The 27,869-nt window shown below is 38.4% G+C and overlaps 1 protein-coding gene across 2 annotated transcripts in view; it reads right to left on the bottom strand.

Moving 5' to 3' along the window:
• LOC126354183 (protein BANP-like) overlaps positions 1–27,869 on the bottom strand; it is a 175,370-nt gene that overhangs the window by 118,556 nt on the left and 28,945 nt on the right. For both annotated transcript variants that reach the window (XM_050003631.1, XM_050003639.1), the window contains exons 2-3: positions 7,066–7,433; positions 220–399 (exon numbers count right to left, since the gene is read on the bottom strand). In XM_050003631.1, the coding sequence (XP_049859588.1) occupies positions 220–399; positions 7,066–7,415 (530 nt within the window). In that variant the 5' untranslated portion in view covers positions 7,416–7,433. The remainder of the gene's footprint in view (positions 1–219; positions 400–7,065; positions 7,434–27,869) is intronic.

Here is a 27,869-nt window from a genome sequence, read left to right as displayed (position 1 = left end):
GTTTCTGGACAATATACAATAATAGAAACTGACGATATTTCCAAGATGTGTATATCTGTTTTATAAAGTTCCTAACAGAAACATATACAAAGTGATGAACAGATAAACACACACACACACACACACACACACACACACACACAGGCCGTAAGTTGTTACGGCTATATATAGAATGGAGTAAATAAATAAACTTAATAAAAAAAATTGGGCAGTACTTACGCTGGACTTATGCCACATCGAACTCTTGACTCAGGATTAGTTTCATCCCCTAGCCAAGAGCCATCAGGATAATCATTTTCACTGTTTAGTGTAATAACCTGAACTGTTGAGTCCAGTCCAACAGAGGCACTGACTTGAGCTGGTTTATTATTCCGTACTAACACTACAGGAGATGACCAACTGTAATTACAAAAAAGATGTTTATATTACCTTGTAGTACAATTAAAAAACAATTAACACTTTTTAGTGTATGTTTACTGGAACAGATGCAAGACTTTTTTGTGAAAACAAAAGCAAAACAGTGAGTAAAATAAATGTTATGTTAGAAAAGGTTGAGAAGCAACTAGAGTATTCTACTGAAAGGATTTATTGCGGTACTGAATTGTACTGTAGAGATTTTTCAAGGCAGACACAGATTTCAATAGATTTGGTAAACCTAGAAAGAATATTAGTGATGTAAAAGTACATTAATTTCAGTGGACCAAGCATTTTTTACACAACTACAACATGTTTTTAGGCAACTTTAAATGCGAACATTTTAGGTCAGGCATTACCAAGACTATTGACATTGAAGAAACAACAAATTTACTGTTACTATTCACAGTTTATTGATTTCCACAATGCATTTCAGAGGTTTAAACTTCCATCATCTGTTGAATCTATATGGATTAATATGACATGTACGTGTTATGGTACGACATTAGAGTAGCCTGCAGCACTGTCTCTGGCCACATACACCTTCACCTTCATACTTCGTAAACACTGAATGGAACAAAGATGAGCCACCATCTGGACCTTCCCTCCCTTTTTTTCACAAGTGTCTGTGTTTTATAACCTGTTGAAAAAAAGGTCAGACAGAAAAAAAGAAACATAGCTTAAAAGAAAGAAATAACTGAATAAGGTGCTGATATTTTTCAATATTGAGTGCATATTTACGTTTTCTGGGAAATCAAAAGAACAACATGTTGTTCACTGTGATTTAATCATACAACATGTTAATTTTTGGCAAGAAATGAAAACAGAAGAATGAATCTTTTCCAAATTTTTTTAAGTCAGTCAAGGGATACCAAGGAAACACTCTGCTTTACGAGGTCAAATGGGGCTTCTGCAGATGGATAAATTAATTCATGTAACCGAAGTTTGAATATTTACAATACAAAAGACTGAAATCTGAGTTCAATAGGTCCAAATGGGAGCAGTCCAAAATCACAGCAAGAATGAGAACCCACCAAAAACATTTAATATTAAGGAGCCAATGTTAGTCTCATGTTCTGCAACAACAGATCAGAAACAACCTTACCTGCACTAACATATGGTACACCATTTTTGCCCGATAAGTAGTAAAAGATTTATCTACTTTAAAGTTGTGTGATCTTGAAGTACCAATATTGATAACAGAAAATTTAGGATGGAACATACCAATATTAGGAGAAGGATAGTCACTATTCACCATATAGCGGAGATTCTGAGTCGCAGATAGGCACAACAAAAAGATTTTCACACTTAAAGCTTTCGGCCAATGGCCTGTGTCAATAATACACACTTAGCACACATACACACTCAAACAAATGCAACTCATACACATGACTGCAGTCTCAAGCAACTAAAACCACACTGTGAGCTGCAGCACCAGTGCATGACGGGAGTGGCGACTGGGTGGGGAAAGGAGGAGGCTGGTGGGGATGGCGGACAGTAAGTGCTGCAGGTTGGGAGGTGGGGAGGGGAGAGGTGGGGGGGGGGGAAGTAGCACTTCACTGTCTGCCATCCCCACCATACTATCCCTCCCCCTCCCCACCCCAGCCTCCTCTTTCCCCCACCTAATAACCACTCCCATCATGCACTGGTGCTGCAGCTCACAGTGTGGTTTCAGTTGTCTGAGACTGCAGTCGTGTGTGTGAGTTGTGTTTGCTTGAGCGTCTGTGTGTGGCTATTGTTGACAAAGGTCATTGGCCGAAAGCTTTAAGTGTGAAAATCTTTTTGTTGTGCCTATCTACAACTAGCATCTCCGCTATATGGTGAGCAGCAACTTTTGTTCTCATAATAATGTGGATAATAATTATTAAAAGAACAGATCGCACCATCATCGGTGAAATTCTTTTATCCAATTTTTCACCCTCACTTCTGCAGCTCTTTCAGATGGGACACAATGGCTGCGCACTGAGGTGAAATGATCCTTGTCTATTTATGAATAGTATTTACTGGAATTTGCACTAAAACTAACACAGGAGCAAATACGGAAGCCTGCTTAGCTTACAGCGTGACAATTACCACTGACTGGAGGTTGCTGCCACAGAATTGTATGCAGAAGACTGTGTTTAAGAACAATGTTTGACAGTACCGCACCTCGCATAAGTCTGCATGTGGCTGCTGGTGATTGAAAATATTTCACATTTACTGACTGACAGAAAAAAAATTGTTCTCACAGAGAAACTGTCAATGTCAGTTATTTATTTTCCCCTCTTGCTCCTCTTTGCTACAAAGCTCTGCTCTCAAATTTAGCAATGTATCCATAAGCCATCAGTGTCTTATTAACTTGGTACAGTTCTTTCTCCAAGCTGTCTCCAGTGTAAACCATAGAGGCTCTTGCTGCCATCATGTTTGAAACAGTTATTTTCTGTACCAGATAGCAATGGGTCCACCAGCTGAAGACATTTGCCCATATTAGCTTCCTATAAAATGTGTCTCCCTTGTTTCCACTCACTTAACTGAAAATGAGCAAGTCATTCAACACTGACCCATGGAAATTCTCACTGAAGCTAATCCTGGGGTGCACAATGTTTAAAAAATCTAGAAATTTTGCGGCCATATTTTCCCATGTGACGTATGACAAATGAGTCATATCAAAGTAATACAACAATTTTGAATGTTTCTATGAAGCCATCAGACGGCATTTTCTTCACAATCTTCCAAATTACATACAGGTATGCAGGAAAATTGTTATGTGTAGAGGTTGTTGCCATGATGGGTGAGTGATGCTTGGCACACTAAGTGGTGCAGCAAAGGCATGATACTGTATTTGGAAAGTGAAGAAAGATACAACAGTGAAAGGGTGGCTCCTGAAAATAGTAGTGAGTGATAAACCTAAAGCTGTGACAGAAACTCTGAGCCACGGAACACACATGAACCAGTACGTTAGTCATAAGATATGAAGGCCCTGTCAACACATTTTAAATGATACAACAGAATAAAATTTATTTACAAAAATATAAAATTAAATCCTAACTAATTTGAATGTAATGCATTTATGAAAAGTTTCTAAAATTTAACTTTATCACAATCTGCTCTGGTGACATGATGTGTATGATCATATACACTACCCAAGAATTGTTATTTCAGTCCTTCATGGAATCTCTGTGCAACACACAATTTTAGGTCAAGTCCTTTAGCCTTTACTTCTCTTAATACCTACAATGCTAGTAACCTTATATCAAGCATAAATATATCAAAATTCAACAGTGAACTACTACTGCATATTAAAACTCATTTCCACATTAAAATTTTCTCATCTGGATAAATTTCTGTTCACATTTGTCCACATTTAATATGAAACATAATTATACCGGTTGTTGAGGCTTTTCCATTCTACAAGGACATTTACCAAAAACAAGAACCAATTACATACGGGGAACAAACTGGAAAGGCTGGAGGCTATTAGTAAGGTGGATATTCTCACATGGTATAACAATCATATCTGATACATAAAGCCAGATAACAAATACTGCATATTGATAATATACAGAAATAAACTACAAATATGGGAACATAGAAATGAATAATTACTTGTTATTCTCAGATAATAAAGCTTAAGGCAGGCTTGATAAAAAACAGAAAACTACAACCTCCCAAAGAATCTTCTAGGAATGTAAAATATGTAATTTTCCTAGGGTTTGGGCAAACCAAATCTGGGATGAAGTGTACATGGAACACAATGTAAATGCTAAGTTCTCCAAATTCTGCACACTGCTTAAATTAATTATTGAGGAGACATTTCCATTTTTTAACAACAAAGGGACTGCAATACTGGATTTTCAAAAGACATCACTTCAACAGCAACAGCTATTCAAAACTGATAAATAACTACAGGTATCAGAAAGTCCTCTTAAATTTCTCAGTTCTTACAAAAAGATATACAGCAGGTTACTACTTGCTGCAAAAATATCATTCAATGACAAAATAATATATGATTGTGGAAAACAAAAGCAAAGTAGTATGGGATGTCACAAATCATAAAACAAGAAAAGGCAGACCCAAATTCAACACCACACCAATCAAAGGCGGGAACAAAGTAATACAAAATCTGCAGGAATTGGCAAATTTTGTAAATTAACATTTCTCCATTATTGCACAGAAGATGCATAATGAATTACACATTGTACACGCAACAAATTCACATCTCTAATATGGCAAGCATTAGTTAGAGCCAGCATAGGCACAGCTACGGCCACTGGCGAAGAGTGTCTCCTCTACACATAGAGATAATAATACCCTCAAGGTGCCACAAATGGACATTCACTGAGTATTCTAGAAAAAACTCACAGTCAAACTGTAATTGGCAGACGCACAACTCTGGGATGGCACACTCTGAAAGTGAAGTGGTTAAGTGAAGTAAGCCAGTGACTTTCTGAAGAATGTTCTGGATGCTATGAGATGTTTGATGGAATATGACACCTGGTACGCAAAGGCCACATCTAACATCACGCGGCATAGTGTATAACCCCTGAACTGATGGTGTAGAAGAAATAGTATAGAGTTATTAACCAAGAGCTAGTTACAAGGTAACAGCCAGTGACAGGCTGTAAGTCTGCATTAAGTAAGTCCATAGCTGTGATGACCATCTAAGTCTTGCCTATGTACTACACTGAATGTAGATAACAGTTGGTTCTTATTGTGACATAGTCTCGATCGTGGACTGACTGAAAGTATTTCACGTGTGGTTGTCTTCACTTTTCTTTTTAGGTCTCCACTTGGTCACTGGTCAACTAAGTGAACCTACTCTGTGTATTAAAATTTGTTATAGCACACCTTACAGCACCTTCAGAATCTCCAACATTTCCAGCTGAGTTCTAATCATCTCAAAACTACAGTTTTAACCTTGTGCACTTAGATTCTGTTAGATAACCCACCTCTGCCGATGCCCTGAAAATGCTTGCAAGATGAGGTAAGTGTTAGTCTGTTTGGCTAAGGTTAGCTCAGTGACATGATAACAGTGACCAGAAAGACAGTAAAGAAATTAAAACACAAGAAGTCAAAAGTCACAGAAGAGGTTCCATTCCCTGTTCTGAATGTGTGCACAGATAGCACACACGCCCCATTAACTACAATAATCCACCAAGTCCGTTATTCCATAACATTTTCAGAGTACCTGAAGCATGCAAGAGTTGTGCCTTTGTTAAAGAAAAACAATGAGAAAAGTATTGAAGACTACAGCTCAGTTCCACAACTGTTTGCATTCTCAAAAATAATTTAATCGATAAAGAAAGATAGACTAACAAATTACGCAAATAAAGCAATCTTTGTAATGAAGAACAGTTTGGTTTCCAAACTGGGAGGAGGACAATCAGCCTTTACACAGTCACAAAATTTGTACTTGAAGCTGTTGACAAGGATGACTTGGTTACAGGCAAATTCTTAGCGTTATCCAATGCTTTGGACACTGTTGAGCATAAAATACTACTGAACAAGCTGTAAGCATTATATTTAAAGGAAATATCACATAAGAGTTTCAGCCTTACATTCGAAACAAGGTGCACAAGCTGGAGATAGTTCACATGTCCACTGATGACAAATTTTTAGTAAAACAACTGTTAGACAGGAAACATATAAACTTGGGTGTTCCACTGGCTTGTGTAATGGGTACAGTTCTGTTCTTAATATAGACCAACAATTTTTCAGACAGTGTAATACATGAAGAAAAGTTCTCTATACTGATAACAGCAACATCATGGTCAGTGATAAAACATGAGAACTATCAGCAAAATCACATGAAATCTTCAAGGATTTTACTACTTCTGTAGGTAACGAATTAACATTAATAAAATGAACTATACACACTTCAGCTTAGAGACAAAACAATTCTGTTGCACTATGGAGAAATAATAAACCTGTAGCTTATGTAATTAAATGCAAAGTGTTTGGGGATGAATACTGATTGTCAACTGGCAAGGAATTGCTGACAAAAGCCTTAATGGCTGAAAGCTTTAATTGTGTAAATCTTTTTATTGTGCCTATTGCGACTCAGCATCTCCGCTATATGGTGAGTAGCAACTTTCCTTCTCTGGTATTGTTACATTCCATCCTGGATTTTCCATTGTTTGATATATACCAGTGTTGTAAGATGCAGAGAAAGTTGCTACAAGCTCTGTGATGATTAAGTGGTAGAGGGGAACTATCCTGTCTGAGCTGCACAACTGAGATGACCTCTGCTATGCAGTCATGTATAACCCAGAGTTGACAACTGATCCACGTTTGTGTGGCTGCAATGGTGGCTCATTTCAAAAGCACAACAATCTCTTGCTTATAAATGAAATGGTTGAAACCCTGCAATGCCAGAAGTTATGAACTTTGATCTTTCCAACTAAAGCTAGGTATAGCGTGGTTTAAGAAGTGCTCATGCAATCTGAGAGTTTAGCTTGCATACACTGAAAGTTTAACTTGCATTGAACAGTTAGAAGGTCAAGGCTGTTCAGAAAAATAGTGTCATTTTCAGTTTAATATCTCGATACCTCCAGGTTAACTACTGAACACTAGAACTGAAAGCTCACCTCACTTGGGAATAGTAATTTGCACACACAGCATTACACGTTTATAAGGAAATACTTTTCGTACAGTAATAGCAATTTCACTAACCTCTCTGATCCTGAGTCTGTTGCATCTTTTGATATTGCTGACTGGTTCATAATGGAAACAGATTTCAAAGCTTCCTCCATTCGCTCAATCTTTCCCAACACATCCTCACAACATGTATGTTTGTGACTATCACACTTTAGTGATCTTTTTACCAAATTTTCCAGTGCATCCATCCTTTGTAGAAGGGTGTTAAAATTTGTTGTCATTATGCCTACTTTGCTTTCAAGAACAGAAAACCTCTGATTAAACACTTGCTTCAAATCTGCTATGTACTTGCAACATGTCTGAATGGCTTCTATCACAGAGCTTCCTTCTCCACGAATCCTTTTTACAGCGGGTTCAACAGACATCTTTGGCCAGCAGATTTCCTAAGCAACAACAAAAATAAGATTACTCATACCAAACAAAATTAATAAGTACTTTGTAGTCCAGGAAGGCAAATAAAGGTCTTTAAAATACAATTCCATCTATTTGAAGAGTGCATGGAAAAAGTACAAACTAAGAAAAATATAATTAATAAGCATTACACACATGACTGGAGGTTTCCATAAACAGTTTTATTCACTATAAATACTGTTCCTTATTTATCTAGACTTTTTTTACACAGCTGTTTCCTGTAAAAAAAATCTAGTAAGAACTAAATTCTGCCTGTAAAATATTTAGGCAGTACATTAAGAGGAATGGAATGATTGACACAGTAGTTGCACTTTATAAATACAGGGTGATGCATGAAAAACCAGCCCGAGTACTAGACTGATTATTTTCACCCACCAAATGTTGTCTATTGTTTCGAAGCTGTTGCGACTACATTTTGTGTTGTCGGGACTTCTTTATTATCTTATTATTACATCTTTATCTATTTGTTGTTATATTTGCTCATGGTGGGCAACAATTTGTGTGTGACTGGTGAGCAGTCTGTACTCGGGCCAGTTTTTCGTGCGCCACCGTGTAATTTGTGATATCAGTGCAAACAGAGACAAAAGATAGTGTAGATACTTGAGCTTTCAGACTCGGTCCACAGAAATTAAAGCAAGAAAAGGGGATGGGAAAGGTGTGGAAGACAGTTACAGTGTAATGCAAAGACAGAAATGTCTAGCTGAACAGTGGAAACAGGGAAGCACTATGGAAGAAGGTCAAACTCCAAAGAATACAACATGGTGTTATAGTAAAGCACATCTCACTTGCAGAGTACAGAAGTAAACAAATAAATAAAAGGGAAATGAAGAGCCAACCAGACAGGGAAGGGTTATGATCAATGACTTAGGAAGATTTAGCCATCTGGCTCATCTGACGAAAGTAGGTAAAAAGAATTAACATTTACTTGTGTTCACTCATTGCTACTGAGAGCAGTGAGGTTAGCATGCAAATATGGCAAGAGACATTTCATTGGTGCTCAAGACAAAACTGAGGAGAAAAATTTTCAAGATACAGGAACAGTCTTGGACAGGAAAGAGTACATGTTTCCAAAAGACCAATCCTGAGGAATAAGCTGATGGATTCCAAACCATTACAGTACCTAATCAACAACAGAATACTTCTCTGGACCTTACAAGATTGATCTGCTAAATCTTTGTGCACCTTAACTGTAATCAAACCCAGCTGTTCATAACATAGGTAAATAGATGAAGGGGTGAAAGCATTTTTGTCATGAGGTAATTATAATGTATACAGAGTAAGGAATTTAACTTTATCATCTTGACTAATAAATGACTCATTAAAGACACATGGACTAACACATTTTTGCAAATTCAGCAATCGCTGAAATGTACCCAACAACTTTGGACGTAATATTTTCATATCAGATAACTTATGACTGAAAATAAGTCCTTTTACAGGTAAAGTGTAAAAGGCACACCAGAGGGTAAACAGTGGCAGAAGCTGTTTTTGCTGTGTTGACTAAAATATTTATTTATGAATAACTTAATTATAATTAAAGTAAAAAAAGTCAAACCTATACCAGTTCAACACAACTTCTCATTATCATTACTTTTTAGTGTAGCGTATAAGAGGAAGTCAAGATGGTTACTTCATTCTGCTAATGCATTTAAATCTCCAAATATTAAAAAAAAATCATGTTATCATCATTAGCTGCTTCTATTGAAAACTCAGTTCAGCAAGAATGCTTGTTCTACTTGAGGTTCTTGATCAAGTTGTTCCTAAAAGTTGAATCCAGAGTTCAGTGAGATATAACTCTTACCACAACTGCATATTACTACGTTGTTGCTGCTCATGTCTGTATCTTCAATTACAATGGTATGTGTTGTACACAGGCAAATTTTTCCTCTTAACCATAACAAAGCATTTTCTAACATCTTTCTCTAAACTGATTAAGTTAAAAATAGCCATTTCGTTCCTTTCCAAGTAAATTAATTGGACATCTACATCAGACCTTACATTCATTTTATTAATGTCTAGTTTGTACTTGAAGTTGGGTAGACAATGTGGTAAACCATTCTCCTACAGTAAAATATTCAGCGATATGAAAGAACAGATTCACGGTTAAGAAAATTAAGAGTTGGTTTCAGACTTCAGCTAATGGTTTTTAAAAATCAGCTATGCACAAATACAAAACTGGCATGTCGACTGCCACTATTTGGTAACAAATCAGCACTTGGTGTTCAACATAAACAGATCTATGTATGTTGCATCTATATATGTGCAAAAGTCAGAGGTTATGTTTGCACAGTGGTTGTGGTGGTGGTGGTGGTGGTGGTGGTGGTGGTGGTGGTGGTGGAAGTCAGCAGCGTAAATGTTGTAAGCACCACCTAGTTATCACTTAGAAATAAAAATGTTGATTAAACCATTGTTTAATATCACGAAAGAAGCAATGACAAGCAGAGTCATTGGCTAGATTATGAAAATGGTAAGTCTGGCACACCATAATACTGTCCAGAGCTAAAGATCACAGTTATGTGAAGAATACATAAGTCCACACATGATGTAGTTTAGAGTTCACAAAACTGATTGTTGAAAAAATTCATCAGCCCAAATGTGATGTGTTTAAAGTTTGAGTTCATGAAGCTAGCTGTTGAAACTTTTATAAGTTTCAGGACTCTTGCACTTTTTTTTTTACTAGTTCACAAATCTTTCATTCCAAAATTTTAATCTCTTTAACCATGACCAGACACCTGATTGTATCAAGCCATACACTTGTACCTGATGATCTCTCAATGTGAACTGTTCTCAGCCGGTATGGCCACTACCATTTTACAGATGCAATTTTTCATTGCAAAATCATAAATTTACATTTAACTAATTGCTACCACACATATCATATGTTAACCAAGACTACAATTTCACCAGTTTTCCTGTGGTGATATTTGAGTCTTGTTGGAGTCCTTGGTTTACTTGTTATTTATATTTGAATCAGTGAGCTGGTTAACTTACACATATTTGCTCTTGTTTTGCCATCACCTTCCTAAGTTGGCTCTGCAACCTGAGCCCAGGGGAGGTGGCAGGCTGCCTATCACATTCTGCTACCATAGCCAGAAAGGTGCTGAGTTGACATGATGAAAGCCTCTACTCCACCACGACGTAAATACAGTCACCACAAGATGCTTGTTACTGAGCTCACATCTGGCTGCCCCAGAAATAAGTATCTGCCGTACACCACTGTCTACACCTAAAAGCACTCTGTGCCAGCTGCAGACTCGATGTAGGTTGTCCCGTCTCAACATCAACTAGTCACTGCTTCCGCTATGTGCTGGTCTGTGTTCGCATTTAGTCCTGATGCTGCCAAGAACTGAATTGATGCCTTCCAGCTGGGGCCTACAGCTGGCTGACATCAACTGGTTCCAGGGTGCCGCTCAGGGGTCCTTGGTTTGCAGTCCGTGCTCAGGTGCCATAGACACTTTAATTGCTGCTGAGCCTCCACCTGCCCTCTGCGCACAAACTCTGTTGCCGCAAACTTGTGTTCACAGACTGCTGGTGCTGTATCTTTTGCTGTGGTCTCAGGTTTAGGGTGCCTAAGCTCTAGGCTGCTGCCTGGCACCACGGACTATGTCTGGCAGCACTTCACACTGCCAGTAACATGACCAGTGATGGGCCGGTTGTGCAGCATCAGCATCTAACGTAGAGTTACCAGGACACAGCTACCACCCAAGGCCACTAAGCTGTGGTGACTTGCTGACCACAGCTACACAGCACCTTATTTGCTGCAGTCAACACTGCCACTCAGGGTCACTTCATGCCATTGGGGCACTGTCTGTATTGGCTGTGTGATTTCTGCTGAATAAATCACATCGCTGTTTCCATCGCTTTTATCATTCCACAATGGTGAGGAACTGGTTCTACGTACTTGCTGCCCAGCCTACTATCCTGCACGTCACTGTGACCTATTCCAGGATCAACAACACCCCAACCATTCTAATCTGTAGTAACTGGTTGGTTAATTGACTCTGGGGAGGGCCAAACAGCGAGGTCATCAGTCCCATTGGATTAGGAATGGAAGATGGCCATGCCTTTTCACAGGAACCATCCTGGCATTTACCTGAAGTGATTCAGACAAATCATGAAAAACCTAAATCAGGATGGCTGCACACGGATTTGAATCGTCATCCTCCCGAATGTGAGTCTAGCATGGTAACCACTGCTCCACCTCACTCGGTTTAGTAAATGGTATCACATGTGGGATCAATGAAACAACCGACATTGTGGGCCAACATATGGCGCCATTAGCACAGTGGGGTGAGTAAAAGTAGACTGTTTTGCTGGGACGGTTCTACCTTCAATTAGCTGAAGAAATAAGTTTTGGCGATTATCAACAAATTATCATACAACTTCGTCAAAGTATTGAGGTGATGCCTAAAAACAAGTTAAAACTGTTTAGCACTTCATTTTCAGTTGTACCAGATACTGTTCCTTTTGAAATGCAACTAGAACTAATAGATTTGTAAAACAGCACACTGCTCGAGGATAGGTATTACAACATCATTAATTTGGTAAGATGGTATCATGATCTTTATCCTGAAGACTTTCTCAAGTTACACAGGCATGCAGCAAACATCATGTCTATGTTTGGCTCAACATATGGTTGTGAACAAATGTTTCTTATAATGAAGAGAGTAAAAACTGCAGAAAGGTCCCAGCTTCACGATCGAATACTTAAAGAGTATTCTGCATCTCAAGGACTGACACTCAATGTTTCATTAATCGTATTTCTCAAACTAAACAAAATGTTCATACAGCTGTATTATATTATGTCCACCAGTGACCTTGCACTGCTTACTCACTCCTGCCCGCCAATGCCCACAGGCGCCTGTCTGCTTGCAGCTGAGCTCTCGAGCTGAAACAGCCTGAGCTAGAGGTGGCACCAGATGACTGGCTGAAAACTGCTTTTATGGTTCCTTAGGGTCACTACCAGTGGACTGAATAGTGCACTGATCATATTTCAATCTCTGTTGGCCACAGCATTGAGAGGATAAAAAGCAGAGAAGTGTCTGACATATCTATACAATATTACTGTTTTTAGAAAAGATATGGGAGATCATGTGCAATGGCTGAGGGAAGTTTTTAACAGATTACACATGGTACACCTAACTCTTAGTATACTACACAAAATACTTTACTTCAGGTATTTATTAGCCAAGAGGAGGTATGAACTGATCTGAGATTGGTGAATTTTGTGCAGAGTTTTCCAACACCTCAGACAGGCAAAGACTGGAAGTCATTTTTAGGGTTAGTCAATTATATGAAACTTGTGCTGGAGCTTGCAGAGATACCAAGGCCCCTCATTCACTTATTAAAGAAAAGTACAAAGTTTCAGTGGACATCAGAGTGTGAAAATGCATTTACAAACTGAAGGTATTGTAGGCGACTAGCTCAGTATTGGTTTTTCTGGCAGAAGGAGTTTGTGTTATTGTGTGATGGTAGTAATAATGCATTGTGCTGGGTTTTAAGTCAACAGGTAGAGGATAAGGAACATCCAGTGGCCTACACCACACATTGTGACAAAAAAGCACAGAGGAACTGTTCTGTCAGAGCCTCGTATATGGCACATTGTATTTATGTACATATGCAAAAAAATGCAAAAACATTATGGTGATAATGGATCATGTTGGTGTTGAACTGGTTCTTGGGATTAGAGGCACTACAATTAAGTGATTTTGATTTCAAAGTAGTCTACAAACCTGGTAAAAGGCACAGTATAGCAGATGACCTCATTAGGAAGACTGGTGTACTATCGATGGTAGGTTGTAGTGTTGTGGAGTAGCAAAGAGCAGAAGTTGCAGTTGAGGATTGCAAATTATTTGCAAGATGATAATGATGCAGCCTCATGTTGTGGTTCCCATCATTATACAAGATGTGTTAGAACAGGCATATGAGCAGGTATTGCCTGATCATGGATGGCACAGAATCATGGAGCAAAGAGTAACCGAACATTACTGCTGGTGTACATGTGGACAGCAGGGTGGGGTTAAGCCATCAAGATATTCTGCTGCAGAGGATACTGGAAGTCAGTAAACCTTTCAAAATGATTGGGATGGATATTTTAGGACCTTCCAGCCACACACCCACAAGGAACCACTACATTCTGACTATAATATGTTATATAAGAAATGATAAGCCAGTGCATAATTTCATGAGGATGGTGAGAGAGATATGGAAGCAAGTGAGAAAAGCAATCCAAGACCCCTTAATGTCAGGAACACTGGAGCAGCACAATGCTAAACTGCTGGAGTGCAAAGTGTATGATTCTGACAAGCCTTTACAGTATAAATGGAAAAATGAAGAAGTTCATCACTTGATGTCAAGGCTCACACCAGGTAACTGAAATGACTTTACCAGTGGACATCAAACTGAAGCTTCCGACATGAACAACAGTTGTATATAGCAGACATGAATGTCTTTCTTGGGGGCATGCAGGTTTTGTTGCCACTGTTACTGGTGGCACACCCAAGTAAGGCAGGAGAGGGTAATAAGAAGGAGGAGGAACACACCACACCTGTGGAAGCTACACATGTTACTGTGTGTTGATGCAATGTAAGTAATAGGATATTATGATTTTTGTGTTTTATTTGACAGTTCCTGCTATGTTGGGCTGCTGGTATAGTTCCTCAAGCTCCTGGTTGTATCTGATCCTCCATTCCCCTGTATCTGCATCCAGAACCGGACCGAAGATCTTCCGAAGCACTTTTCTCTCAAAAACAAGGAGCTTATGGAAGTCCTGTTTCCGGATACTCCATGTCTCACAGCCATATAGAACAACAGGCTGGATCAGGGTTTTGTACAGTCGGATCTTGAACTGTCTGGAGAGATATTTGGACCAAAGTAGTTGTGCTAGGTTGTGGTAAGATCGGTTTCCTGCATGTATTCTGGTATTGATTTCTGCTTCACATGACAATTTCTCAGTGAAAAGTGCCCCTAGATGGCCTCGGAAGATCCTGGATTTCACACCTACAGGAAAGACACCTCCAGAGAGACCCAAGAAGCATTGGAGGGATGAACTCCATGAAGATTTAAACCAAGTGTCAATAGATGTGAACGGATGGCAGATAGCAGCAATGGTCAGAATACAGTGGGGGAGGAAACTTGTAGATGTGTGCGGTCCACTGGACCTGATCACGTAGTAGTAGTAGTGTTTTATTTGGTGTATTTCCTCCATTTTGTGGAATGTCCTTGCACAGAAATCTTATTTTCAGAAGGCAGGTCCACATTGTGTATACTCCGTATGCAACCCAGTGGTGATGATCATAAATTATTACAAGCAAAGGTGAACTAAGGGTGCACAATGGTTGGAGCTGCAGGGTAGCCATACATGGTGCAACTTGTGACATTTCTAAGCCAACTTTTCTGCTCCTGGCAACCAGGGCTAAGATCCTCAACCTGATGTATCCACTAATGTACTTGCCTGATGAACCTTGAGCAATACCTTGAATCACAACCTACTTAGTTCTCTAGACGGGATGCCGGCAGTGCAGAAGTGGCATATTAACATGTAGCAAATATTTCAGCACTTGCAATAATATCACAGTAATCACCACCACAAAATCATTGTGATAGGCATCTCAACCTCAAGTACCATCTTGATTCAGGTCCTCAATTGTGCAACCTGTATGTATCTACAGTGGAAAACTATCCATCCACCTGAACTACTTGTCCACCATATACTGACCAAATGGGTCACCTTTAAGAGATTAAACAGTTGTTAAACATACCATCCCTCGGACATTGTAAACTGGACTGTGTTAATGTTAAAGCAGCTGGAGAGGGAACTTCATCTAAATGTAAAAAAAAGAAAATGTAATGCCTCAATGATCTGCAGATATAATACCAGATCAGGGGAAGTGGATCTTCTAAAGAAGGGAGGAGTGTTAGGCCACAATCATCCTAATTTAGCTCTTACCAGCAACCACGCAGGCTGCCTACCACATTCTGCTGCCAGAGCTGAAAAGAAGCTGAGCTGGCATGATCAAAGCCCCTGCTACAGCACTGAAGCTTACAGTTACCTCATCATGATTGCTTCCCGGGCCCATAAGTGATGAGAAGCAGTGCCTTTTCATAACAACACTGATGTGAGGCTGTATAAACAGTGGCTACTCTGGCCATGCAGTATCTGTTGTTGATTGCTATGTACACCGGAAAGTATTCTATGCCAGCCATAGCCCCTTGCGGGTCATCCAATCTCAATTACAACACATTGCTGTCTCCACTAGTTGCTAGTTTATAGGCTATGCCTAATCCTGATGCTGCTGGGAGCTGAACTGGTGCTTCCCAGCTGTAGTCTACAGCCGACATCAAATAACTCCAGGGTGCCCCTCAAGGGTCCTTGGTTTGCAGTCCTCACTAAGGTGCCACCCACGACCCGCACCTGACTTGCTGCTGAGCCACAACCTGCCCTGGTGCAAATGTTCTGCTACTGTAGATCCATGTTCACAGTCCACTAATGCTCCATCTGGAGTCCCAGAATAATGTGGCAGCACGCCTATTCTCTCTGGTGTCGCCTGGTGCCAAGGGCTGCACTCAAAGTGTTTGACACTGCTGGTAGCATGACCAGTGCTGGACCAGCTGTGCAGTATCAACATCTGAGATAGCATCACTGGGATCTGGTTAACAAACAAGGCTGCCATGCTGTTTTATCTTACTGAGTGAAGCCTACTGTAGCTGCTACTACACAACACCTTGTTTTGCTGCAAGTCTCTACCTCAGTTGTACGAGTTATTCTGAATAGCTCTTGTTGTTAGCACAGCATCTGTGATTCCACAACAGTTCGGTAACTTGTTCTTTGTATTTGCTGCCCTAGCCCACCATCCTGCACATCATTGTATAATATTCCAGGGTCAACAATATCCAGACCATCCTGACCCACAGATATAATGAAATTTACGTACTGCTGCTACATGTATTAATTTGTAATTATTTTGCATAAAATATGTTTCTTAATTCTCAGAATCACAAAGAAAAAATCTGACACTATATTTCGATAATGCTATTTGAGCACTACCTGTGTACACTTGGGTTCTTTAAAATTGCATAAGACTTTTAGAAGTTATTAATTTTTAGAATTAATAGGTATGTTCAAATGTTGTTGTTGTTGTTTTCAGCCCAAAGATTGGTTTGATGTAGCTCTCCATATTACTCTGTCCAATCCATGCCTCTTCATCTCTGAATAACTGCTGCAACATTCATCCATTTGAACCTGCTTACTGTAAACATCTCTTGGGCTCCCTCTATGTTTTTAGCCCCCCACATTTCCCTCAAATACTACAATGATGAAACCTTGATGTCTCAGAATGTGTCCTTATAACTGATCCCCTCTTTTAGTCAAGTTATGTCACAAATTTCTTTTCTCCCCAGTTCTATTCACTATCTCCTCATTAGTGATCTGATCTACCCCTCAGCATTCTCCATAGCACCACATTGTCTGAACCATTTATAGTTCACATTTCACTTGTTCCAGACAAGGCTACATTCCATACATGTACCTTCAGAAACAGCTTCCTAATTCTTAAATTTACAAGGCCAATCCCAAAAGTACCTTATGTTTTGCCTGCAGCAATGGGAAAGTCTAATGTGGCCACATTGTTGTCTTTGCATTTTTCTGTTCAGTCAGTTCCAGCTGTGACAGTATGAGGTTCTCATCATTTACAGTTATTTCAAAACAAAAGTTTTAAATGTGTACCACAATTGAAAATCCCACAACTTGTGAAGTGTGGTTGGTAATAAGACTTTGGTTGGCAAAAAACCATAAACTGATTGAAATTTATCAGAAACTGTGTGAAGTGTATGGAAATAATGTAACTACTGAAGGTGAAATGTGCCTATGGTGCATTAGGTTTAAAAGAAGTTGGACTAATGTTAATGGTGAAGAGAGACATGTACGACCAAGCTTTGTGACTGATGAACTGGTCACAAAAGTCAATGAGAAGATTCAAGAAAACTGCCGATTTACAATGATGGAGCTCTTGTTTAGTTTTCCAAAAAACTTCATTATGTTTGTTGCATCAAGTCATTGCAGAGAAGCTACAATATCAAAAATTTTGTACTAGATGTGTACCAAAAATCTTGACAGAAAACCACAAAACCACAGTATGGTTGCATCACTGATGTTTCTGGATTGTTACAAAAAAGGCTTGGTTGAACTGTAACTGGAAACAAGACTTGGGTCAAACATTTGAAGTGCGAGATTAAATTGCAGTCTACGAAGTAGGGGTACACAAATTCCATCCAAAAACCAAAAAACGCTTGCAAATGTTGTCTACAAGAAAGGTTATAGTGACTGTCTTTTGGGACAAGAAAGGTCTGCTTCTTGCCGATTTGTCAAAGTGCAACAACAAACTCTGTAAGATATTGTCAAACTTTGGAAAACTGAACAAGAGCATTTCATAATAAGTGTAGAGGAAAGACAGCTCGAAAATTCTGTTCTTGCATGACAATGCCTGAGCACACATGGCGAATCACACTTGAGAAGTACTCATTGCTTTCATGTGAGAGATGTTTCCTCATATGCCATACAGTATCTTGCACCCAATGACTACCATTTGTTTCCAATGAGGAAGACCTGACTAGTAACACAGCACTTCGATGGCGACAGAGAACTGTGAGAGTTTGTGACTAACTTCTAGTATTTAAGTGTCGCTTTCAAATTAATAAAATATACTTTTTTCCCTATACTTTTTTTTTAAAACCTCAAGCGGGTGTGGCTATGTATAAAGTGCACCAACCAAAAATAACATTGTCTTGTGCTGTTGCATTCTTGTTTTACAACTGCTAGCCCATACCTATTCCTTCATTATCGCTTCAGTTAACACAGTGATAAAATGAACAATGGAAAATCCAAGATGGAATGAAACAACATTATGAAAAGGAAAGCTACTACTCACCCTATAGCGGAGATGCTGAGTCACAGACAGGCACAACACAAAGCTTTTGGCCAACAAGGCCTTTGTAGAAAACAGACACCCCCCCCCCCCCCCCCCGCCCCCACACACACACAAACGACTGCATCCTCTGGCAGCTGAAGCCACACTGCGAACAACAGGAGTAGTGCATTACGGGAGTGGCACCCCCAACCAGTTACCACTCCCATCATGTACTGCTGCTGTTGCTCACAGTGTGGCTCCAGCTGCCAGGGGCTGTAGTCACGCATGTGTGAGGAGTTTTTATTTTATTTTTTATTTCTCTCTCTCTCGACAAAGCCCTTGTAGGCTGAAAGCTTGTATTGCGACAGTCTTTTTGTTGTGCCAATCTGCGACTCAGCATCTCCGCTACATGGGTGAGTAGCAACTTTCCTTTTTGTAACAGTGATAAATTGTGTTTCATACCATCCAAATGAGTAGCAGTAGTATAAAATAAACAACAAGCAAGATGAGAAAAAAAAAATGTTCAGTTCAGTAAAAAAACACACACACACACACACACACACACACACACACACACACACCAACCAACAACAACAATGCCCCAGATTCCGACCTAGCACCACAATCCCAGAGTGCGACAGTTGTGTATGAGATAACATGTAATCAAGTAAGCACTTGTCTGGGATCTGATGCAGCTGTGCTGTTTAATGCTCTGAGTGGATCATTACTGGGGGTAACAATTGTATGAGGCAACAGTGTGATTCAATGGGTTGTTTTTTTTATTACTGTTTAATTAAACACTGAGATAACTCATATATTATAAGTTTATTTTAATGTTATTGAATGAAACTACGATTAAACTGCGATTCTGGTCATACATGTTTACCCTGGTAACATAAAGCTTGCTCGTGTTATGAAAATCAGTGTGTCCGCTCGAGGGTTAAATAGCAAAACGTAATCTACATTCTGGATGATCCCTTGTATATTTGATGTTAACAAATTTCTCTTCTTCAGAAATGTTTTTCTTGCAACCAGACTAAAACTACACATATACTCTCCAAGCTGCCATTTGGTGCATGACAAAGAGTACCTGGTACATTGCTAGTCATTTTGTTTCCCGATCCACTCGCAAATAGAGCAAAGGAAAAACAACCGCATATATGCCCCCATATGCACCCTAATTCAGACGCCATTTGAAGTAGTGGTCTGAATTCCTTACTCAGTTCCAGTCTGCCATGCTAATCATTCTTCTTAACCTACAGTTGCATCAGGACCTGTAAGAGGCTGTTCTCCAACTAATGTCCTTACTTCACCAAATTCGCAGATGTCAGTTTAAGTTATATGAGGGTTGGAACTTTAATAGTGGCAACTATTTATTTACAGCTCGTACAAAATAGATACATGTTTCAAAGTTTTACTGTCCTTTCAAAGTAGTCACCAGCACTACGCATAACCATTGCCAGCGATGTGGAAGTCGTAGGATACTCTTAGCAGTGCCAGTTGTGTTGAAAGTTCAAGTGCCGCGGTCTATTGCCTGATGAATTTGTAGCAGTTTTGAAGTGAATGCCATGAAGTGTTTTCTTCAGTTTGGAAATCGAGATGAACTTACGTTTAAGTTAGGGGAGTGTAGTAGGTGGTGTAGCACTTAGCAGACCCATCAGTCAAACAAATCAGTAACAGCTTGCACTGTACGTGCTTGAGCGATGTCCTGCAAAATGATGGTCATGTCCTGCAGGAAGTGTCATCACTTCTGTCTCTATGCTGTTCATTTTCGGAACACAACATATGACCAGCTTAGAGACAGAAGTGATGACACTTTCTGCAGAATCTGACCATCATTTAGCAGATCAATGCTCAAGCACATACAGTGCAAGCTGACACTGATTTGTTTGACTGATGGGGCTGCTAAGTGCTACACCACCTACTGCACTCCCCTGACTTTCCCTCGTAAGTTCAACTCGATTTCTAAACTGAAGGAAACACTTCATTGCATTTGCTTCAGAATTGCTACAAATTCGTTGGGCAATAGATCGCACAACTCGAACTGTCAACACAACGGGCACTGCTAAGAGTATCCTACACCTTCCACATCGCTGGCAATGGGTTATACACAATGCTGGTGACTACTTTGACGGTCAGTAAAACTTTGAAACATGTATCTATTTCATACAAGCTGTAAATAAATAGTTGCCACTATTAAAGTACCAATCCTTGTATATTCTTAAATATCACAAAAAATGTTTCACACTAACATCTTTCAGAACACCAGATTAGTATTACAATTGCTGAGAAGATAATGTTCCCTATGTGACAGATCACACCCTAGGTCTAATTCAACACAATTTTAGATTTCCGCACAAAGAACATGCCTTCAAGCGTTGTTGTCCATGGTACTATTTCATAGCTGACCCTATCTCTGGCATGGCACCAGCACAAAGTAATTGACCCCACATCACAGGAGCGGCCATGTTTTAACACATCTGTACTGCCCCCCCCCCTCCCCCCGACAAAAGGTGTCCACAGATTACTCCATAAGAAATTTTCTGACTCAGTTTGTTGGCTAAGCTAAACCTTGAACATCACATGATATTTCCTAAAAAAAATAGCCTGTGACACTACATATCCAACCACAGCGGGAAAGGGTGAAGGGTGTTGAGATCATTTATTTACATTGAGATTGTACTGCTTCTTGCTTAACTTATGCCTTTTTAATATTTTACTATCAAGACTTTGTGTGACACCTAACACACATTTCAACACTACCCAGGTTGTTATATTCTTTTGAGAACAAGAGAAAACAGGAACTTCATTATTCCCCTTTAGTTTATTTTTGCTAGATTTGTAAGTGCATTTTTCAGATTATTTTTCTTTCAAATTTATTTTTCATCTCCTGTATGAGGAACCATATTCCACACCATTTCGGAACCTGTATGAGCCCATTCACTTACATTCCTTTACATTATTATATACAACTCTTTCATTATTCTCCTGCAAAAATTATCATTATGATTAATGCTGTTTTCCATTTGGAGAATGCTTTCAGAATACTGTCTCTTAGTTTTTTTTTAATTTTTTAAAAATAAAATCCGATATATTACCTTCATTCAGAGAGTAAAATACTCCTCCATTACTCATAATATCTGATGGGTCAGTGTCTTACATAAAATGTATTCTATTCCTTATAACAGTACAGGTCATCTCTTGAACCTGAATTAATTTTCTTTACTTTTTGGCAAATTCTACGGGATCTAATTATATTAATCACCTTTCTACTTAAGTTCTTAAAATAGGAAAACTTTATCATATGTTTAATACATTTTCTGAAACCAAAATGTCCATATCTATTGTGTATACATCGTACTAAGTTGGAACCTGTGTTTTAGGGAATACACAGTTTCTAGTGACTGAAATTTTCATCATTTCTCCAAAACAAAAGCCATCAGAAATTTTCATACGTTTGTTTCTTTACTTGGCAAAGTTTTTTGTCGCACTACCACCCATTTTTCACTAAAATATATAGCATTTGAGATATTTTGTTTAAACTTATCATTTGTATTTCAGATGATCTGTATTTCATGAAATTCAGTGCAAAGATGGACCCAGGTCCTTCCTATTTTGTTACTGTACTCATTCCTAGTGGCAGTTACGCTAATGTGTCTGGCACTACACTGAGAGATCCCTTTGTGTAGTGTACATCTATTTGATATTCTTGTAAGTATAATACCCACTGGTTCAGATGACTATGTAGTAGTCTACTTTCCATTAAGAACACTAAGGTCTGATTGTCTGTGTATGTCTCCATCTTCAAACCAAGAACACTAAGGTTTGATTGTCTGTTTATACCTCCATCTTCAAACCCCATATCAACATTTGAAATTTTTGTACACTCAAAATTATTGCCAGTAGTTCCTTTACTGTGGCTGTATAATTAACTACATGTTTTTCTAAGCTTCAGCTGGCACATGCTATGGTATGAGTACCTAACACTTGGTCTCAGCAAACCTTGAAATAATTCACAAGTGATTTCATAATCTGATGCATCTCTAGCAAACTTGAAAGATTCATTCATATTTGGATGTTTGAGTATAGGCACTTCAACTAATGCTTGCTTAGAATTAGTGAAAGATTCTGAAGCTCCTTTTTCCCAACTCCAAACTGCTCACTGTTGTAACAAAGAAGTCTCGGATCATTCATTGGTTGTCCTTTTAAAATCATTTCTAGACTCCAGTTAGCCATAGGAACAAGTGCAGCTGTTTCATATTTTGAGGTTTAGGACATTCCGTTATTGCTCTTATTCTATCATGGTTGGTTTATATACTTTCAGCTCCCACAGTGTGTTGTAGAAATCTAAGTTCACTTATCCCAAAATGTGATTTAGATAACTTAATAGTAATACTATTTTCATAGACCTTATTTAAAGTTCTGTTAAGTAAATTACCATGCTCGTTCCAAGTTTTGGAAATCAACAACATATCAGCAACATAAACTGTCAAATCTTTCAATAATTCATTACGTAGGGCGTAGGGCTTCATCGAATGCTCTTGTGAACATCAATAGTCTACCTCAATAGCTGAGTGGTCAGTGCAATGTAATGCCATGCAAAGGGGCCTGGGTTTGATTCCCGGCTGGGTCAGAGATTTTTTCCACTCAGGGACTGGGTGTTGTGTTGTCATCATATATATCATCCCCATCAACATGCAAGTCACCAAAGTGGTGTCAACTGAAAAGACTTGCACCATGCGACCGGTCTACCCGACAGGAGGCCCTAACCACACGACATTTCATTTTTCATAAACACTAATAGTGCAATATTTAAACCAAATGGTAGTACTTTAAATGGGTATGAATTTCCTTCAAACAGGAAGGCAGTAACCAGTCTGGAACCTACATGTAGTTTCACGCATTCTGTTTCAATGCGTCAATTCCACACTTTCAAATGTAGAACTAACCATATTCCTCCCATGGCTTTGCTAACAAGTAGTAATGGATTACCATGCAACCTCTTCCTCCTTTCAATTATTCCATTATCTACCATTATACAAATTTCCTCTTTCACCACCAATCTTCAATTTAAGGGAACAGGGTACAGTTTACAAAAGAATGGTGTAATAGCTTTCATTTATTTTACACACACAATCACCATGTACTCCAAGTTTGTCCAAAAATACCTTTGGCACTTGGACAGAATTGGAATAACTCTTGTTTCTTTACATCATTTAACACCTTCGACTCCTGAGATTTTTCTCCATTTGTTTCAATGATTCTATATCACTTAATAACATGGATTCTTTTTCAGTTAATACCGAATGTGTTTCTAATCTCCAAGAGGCATGCAACAGACTGTTTGGTTCTCTTCCCTCATTACGTTTAAACAACACTTTATACATAGGATTTCCAGTGAACAACAATATTTCTTCTTTTATGAAGTCTAAGTAAACTTTATAAGTAATAACCAATCAATGCCTAAGAGTATCTCTACTTTTATGTTACATACTACTAACAAATTCAATTTTGTAGTCTTGTCTTCCTCAGCTGTATGTAATATTACAGTATACTGATAATTTTTACTTTATGGACCATTTGACTACAACTGAATGAATTACAATTTTCGTGCCACATGCGTTTCACCTTAATTTTCTGCAAGGCATCTTCAGTAGCCTGGACTATGTACAATTTTTTGCTATTTTGTTTACATTTTAGTCAGTGTGCCTATAGGTTATAAACAGTGCTGGTGGTTTGTTTTTGCTATTATGTAGTAATACTTTGAATGGTACTTACAGGTTACGAGGGCAATTTTCTACATATTATGCTCCTGTTGCATTTTTGGTGTTGTTCCTCCTCTTATAAATGCCAATTTGTGTTTTTTTCCCCCACATTTCACAGCACTATGAACTGAACACTAGCGAAGGGGGGGCGGGGGGAGGAGTTTTTTTCTGGTTGTGTGAGGGACAATTTTTAACTTATTATTTCTTTTATAAAGTGTAGTAGGAATCCTGTGCTGACGTGTGTGTGTTTTCATTTATCACATGCTTGTTTTAAGATATGGCTTTCTGAAAGTGGAAATTTTCTTGCATCTGTATAAGATGTTTGTCATGGTTGCTTATTCTCATTTCTTGTTCCATGTTTGTAGGGTGGTGGTTATGGCGTTTTAAATGTTCTGCAAATGTGGAATGGTTTGTTTTGTACTTCCAATTCCTAACATGTTCTTTGTATCATGTTTTAAAATTCCTGCATTTCATGCCTATGTGTACTGCAACACAAATTTGACATTCAAGTTTATATATTCCTGATTGTTGGAAATGTCCCTCTTGGTAGCTGGTTTGCTTAGGTGTGGTTGGAGGGTTTGCCCAGTCTTGTATGCCACTGAAAAGGCCTTGCAGAAAATAAAGGCGAAACGCATATGGCACAAAAACTGTGTTTCATTCAGTTGTAGTCAGACGGTCCATAAAGTAATACTACTAGCAAAATTTGGAAAAAACAACAGTCACCAATTTTGATTGGTAACCTTGCTTCCCATTTAATTACTTTTCCTTTGGTATCAGTTATTTATATTATATATACTCCTGTCACTGATAATTTAGGACACTCATCGGTGGACTGCAGTTTGGTTAAGAATTTTTGTGATATTAGTGATACCTCACTGCCTGAATCTATGCAAAAGTAAATTTTGCTGTTAAAAATTTCTCCTGCTGCTACTGATTCATGTGGTTCTTCTTCCTCTGTAACTTCTTTGTGTAAAAGATACTCTCTTGTTGGTATCCTGCATGTGAAAACATGAAAGCAATGGGTTTTCTTACATAATATCCTTATGTTGTGTTACAACATTTCAGTCCTGACCTTGGTCCCTACACTCGTATTTTTCCAATAACTGGACATCTGTCCTATTTCATCAACATATCTTGATACATTATATTTGTCACTTTTACAGCCACTATGTTTCCAGCTTGATTGGATACAAACACGTGACATCACATTTTGTTATTCCTGCTTACTTTTATTAATCCTCTGTTTTGCAGCATTATTGACCCTGCAAAAATTAGTTTCTTTTCTTTTCAGAAACCTATTTGAGTGTTGGTTGCTCTCATGTGCCTCTTGAGGTCTATTGTCCCCTGATATGAATTCCCCTCTTTCCGTATTTAAAGAATCTAAACCTCCAAAGATAGGTAAATGATTGTTTACTGTTGACCAAGCTCCATAACATACTTCTTTCTAGCAAAGCAAGGGAGTCCCTCAACATTACTTTTAGTAAATTTGTTTCCTCAAATCAGTTATCTAAATGCCACTCTATATATTTCTTATAACTCCCCCAAGAATTGTTATGATATTTAGAGTTTAGCTTTCTTTTAAAACTTTCTTGAAAGTTGTCCCATGATCTGAATTCTTCTGAACATGCAGTACTCCATTCAGCCGCATCTCCTGTCAGATAATTCAGGGCAAAATCTATCTTTTTGGAATCCTCCCACCTTTGAGGTAAGACTCATGAGAATACTTGTAAGAAATACATGTGGCATTTTCCTCCATCTGGTTTAAATTTAGGGAACTGCTTTGCAAAATTTATTCTGCTTCCTAACTGAAGCTCTTCTAAGGGGTCCTTTGATAACTCACTGCTATTGAGCCTTACCCTTTTTTCTAGCTCTGCCTTTGTTTTCTCTATTTCACCCCACAATTTATAAAATTCTTCAAAGCATCTTCCTCTGAATGAGATGTGTTAGTGAACGTACGATCTCATTTGCCATATCTCTGATCAACTATACCTCTTACATTTTCCTACAATGTAATTTCCCCACCAATCCCCAAAGTCTCTAGATGTTTTTGCATGTCTTTCACGTAATCATATGTGTTCTGGAGTTGACATTCATTGTTCGAACTCATTTGCACTGAAGTATTATTAAATTCTATAAGTGTTCTCGTACCTCATTCTGCACTAAACGGCACTATTTCTCACTTTCTTCTCTAGACTCCCGTTTATATGAATCTAATGATTTTTGTATGACTAAAATGCTATTGTTTGTTTCTACTTTCTTCTGCCTCGATTCTCAGATATAGGCACCTATATCTTTTTCCAGATTTCCTAAATTGGCCTTTGTATTTTCTATGCTAGAATAAAACTATGTTTTGGAATAGTCAATTGTTGTGTTGAATTCATTTGTGTTATTGTGTATTCCTTTGCTTAAATCATCTCTAACTCATTTGTTAATCCAACAAGGAAATCAGCGAACCATATCAGTATTTTTGATGCCATGTTATATGTTGTTATTGGCATATAAGCACAGATACATAATATTCTCTTAAGAATTAAGTTTTTGTTTAACTACAGATTCTACCACTCACAATGTCACTATCATATACAACTCAATTTCCTTTGTAAATAAATTATATTTAATGCTGTTGACTACCACAACACAACACTCAAGCTACTAAAAAAAAAAAAAAAAAATTGTTGAGCTCTTTAGCAGCTCATGAGATGAGCACACAACTGGACTGCAGCTGTGTGGGTTGTCTAGTGTTGGTGTCGTGGAGCGAAGTCTGTTAATCTCATGGCATAGATTTCCTGACAAGCAATGAAAGCAGGGACAACTGCTTGTAGACAGCAAGCTGCTCCGTCAGCTGCTCCCACTTCATCACTGTCTGTGATTCATATTTCACTAACTGTCATCTTTACTATTCTTTGTATTTTACTGGTAATTCAAGGGAGTCTGATGCTTTCACTTTTTTCCAACTACTAATACACACTACCAAAGTAGAATTTTCTTTTTAAAGACAATATTATTGATGTCAATTGTCAAGGGCGACATTTTCCTAGGAAATAAATTGTGACACTACGCAGCATGCTATAACTGAATTTCAAATTTAAAGAGTTCATCTGATCACAGGTATCCTGTCCTTCAGGATGACAATGGCAGACCACACTCAGGTGCTCCAATATCTGCAACAATCTGACACTTTGGGTTCACTGTCATTGATCATATTCCATATATTCTTGACTTGGTCCCATTCAATTTTCATTTGTTTCCACAACTTAAAGAACACCTTTTTAGAACTTCACATTGATAGTGCAGAAGTGGCGCAAGCAGAGGTGAGGTTGTAGCTCTGCCAACAAAATCAAACATTCCACAGTGACAGTATCAACAAACTGGTCTCTCATTGGGAGAAATGTGTTTGTCACCAGTGTGATTATGTTGAAAAACAAAAAATGTAGACAAGAAGGATAAATATGTAGAATGTTAATAATGTTTGTTTTATTTAAAACATTTAAGAGCTTTCACATAAAAAATTCAGAGGCATTACTTTTCAGCACGCCCTCGCATTTAATTGATGTGATTGTGTCAAGTAGCAAATAACTAATATTGTATTCAAACATTAAAGGATTGCTTTTCCTATACATCTGCAAGTACTTACGTTTTTCTACATTCAGATCAAGCTGCCATTCATCACACCAACTACAAATTTTATCCCTGCCATCTTGTATATTCTTACAGTAACTCAATGACAACACCTTCCTGC

This window comes from Schistocerca gregaria, chromosome 1, assembly GCF_023897955.1.
Source record: "Schistocerca gregaria isolate iqSchGreg1 chromosome 1, iqSchGreg1.2, whole genome shotgun sequence".
Lineage (NCBI taxonomy): Eukaryota > Metazoa > Arthropoda > Insecta > Orthoptera > Acrididae > Schistocerca > Schistocerca gregaria.
This window is presented reverse-complemented; position numbering and strand designations above follow the sequence as displayed.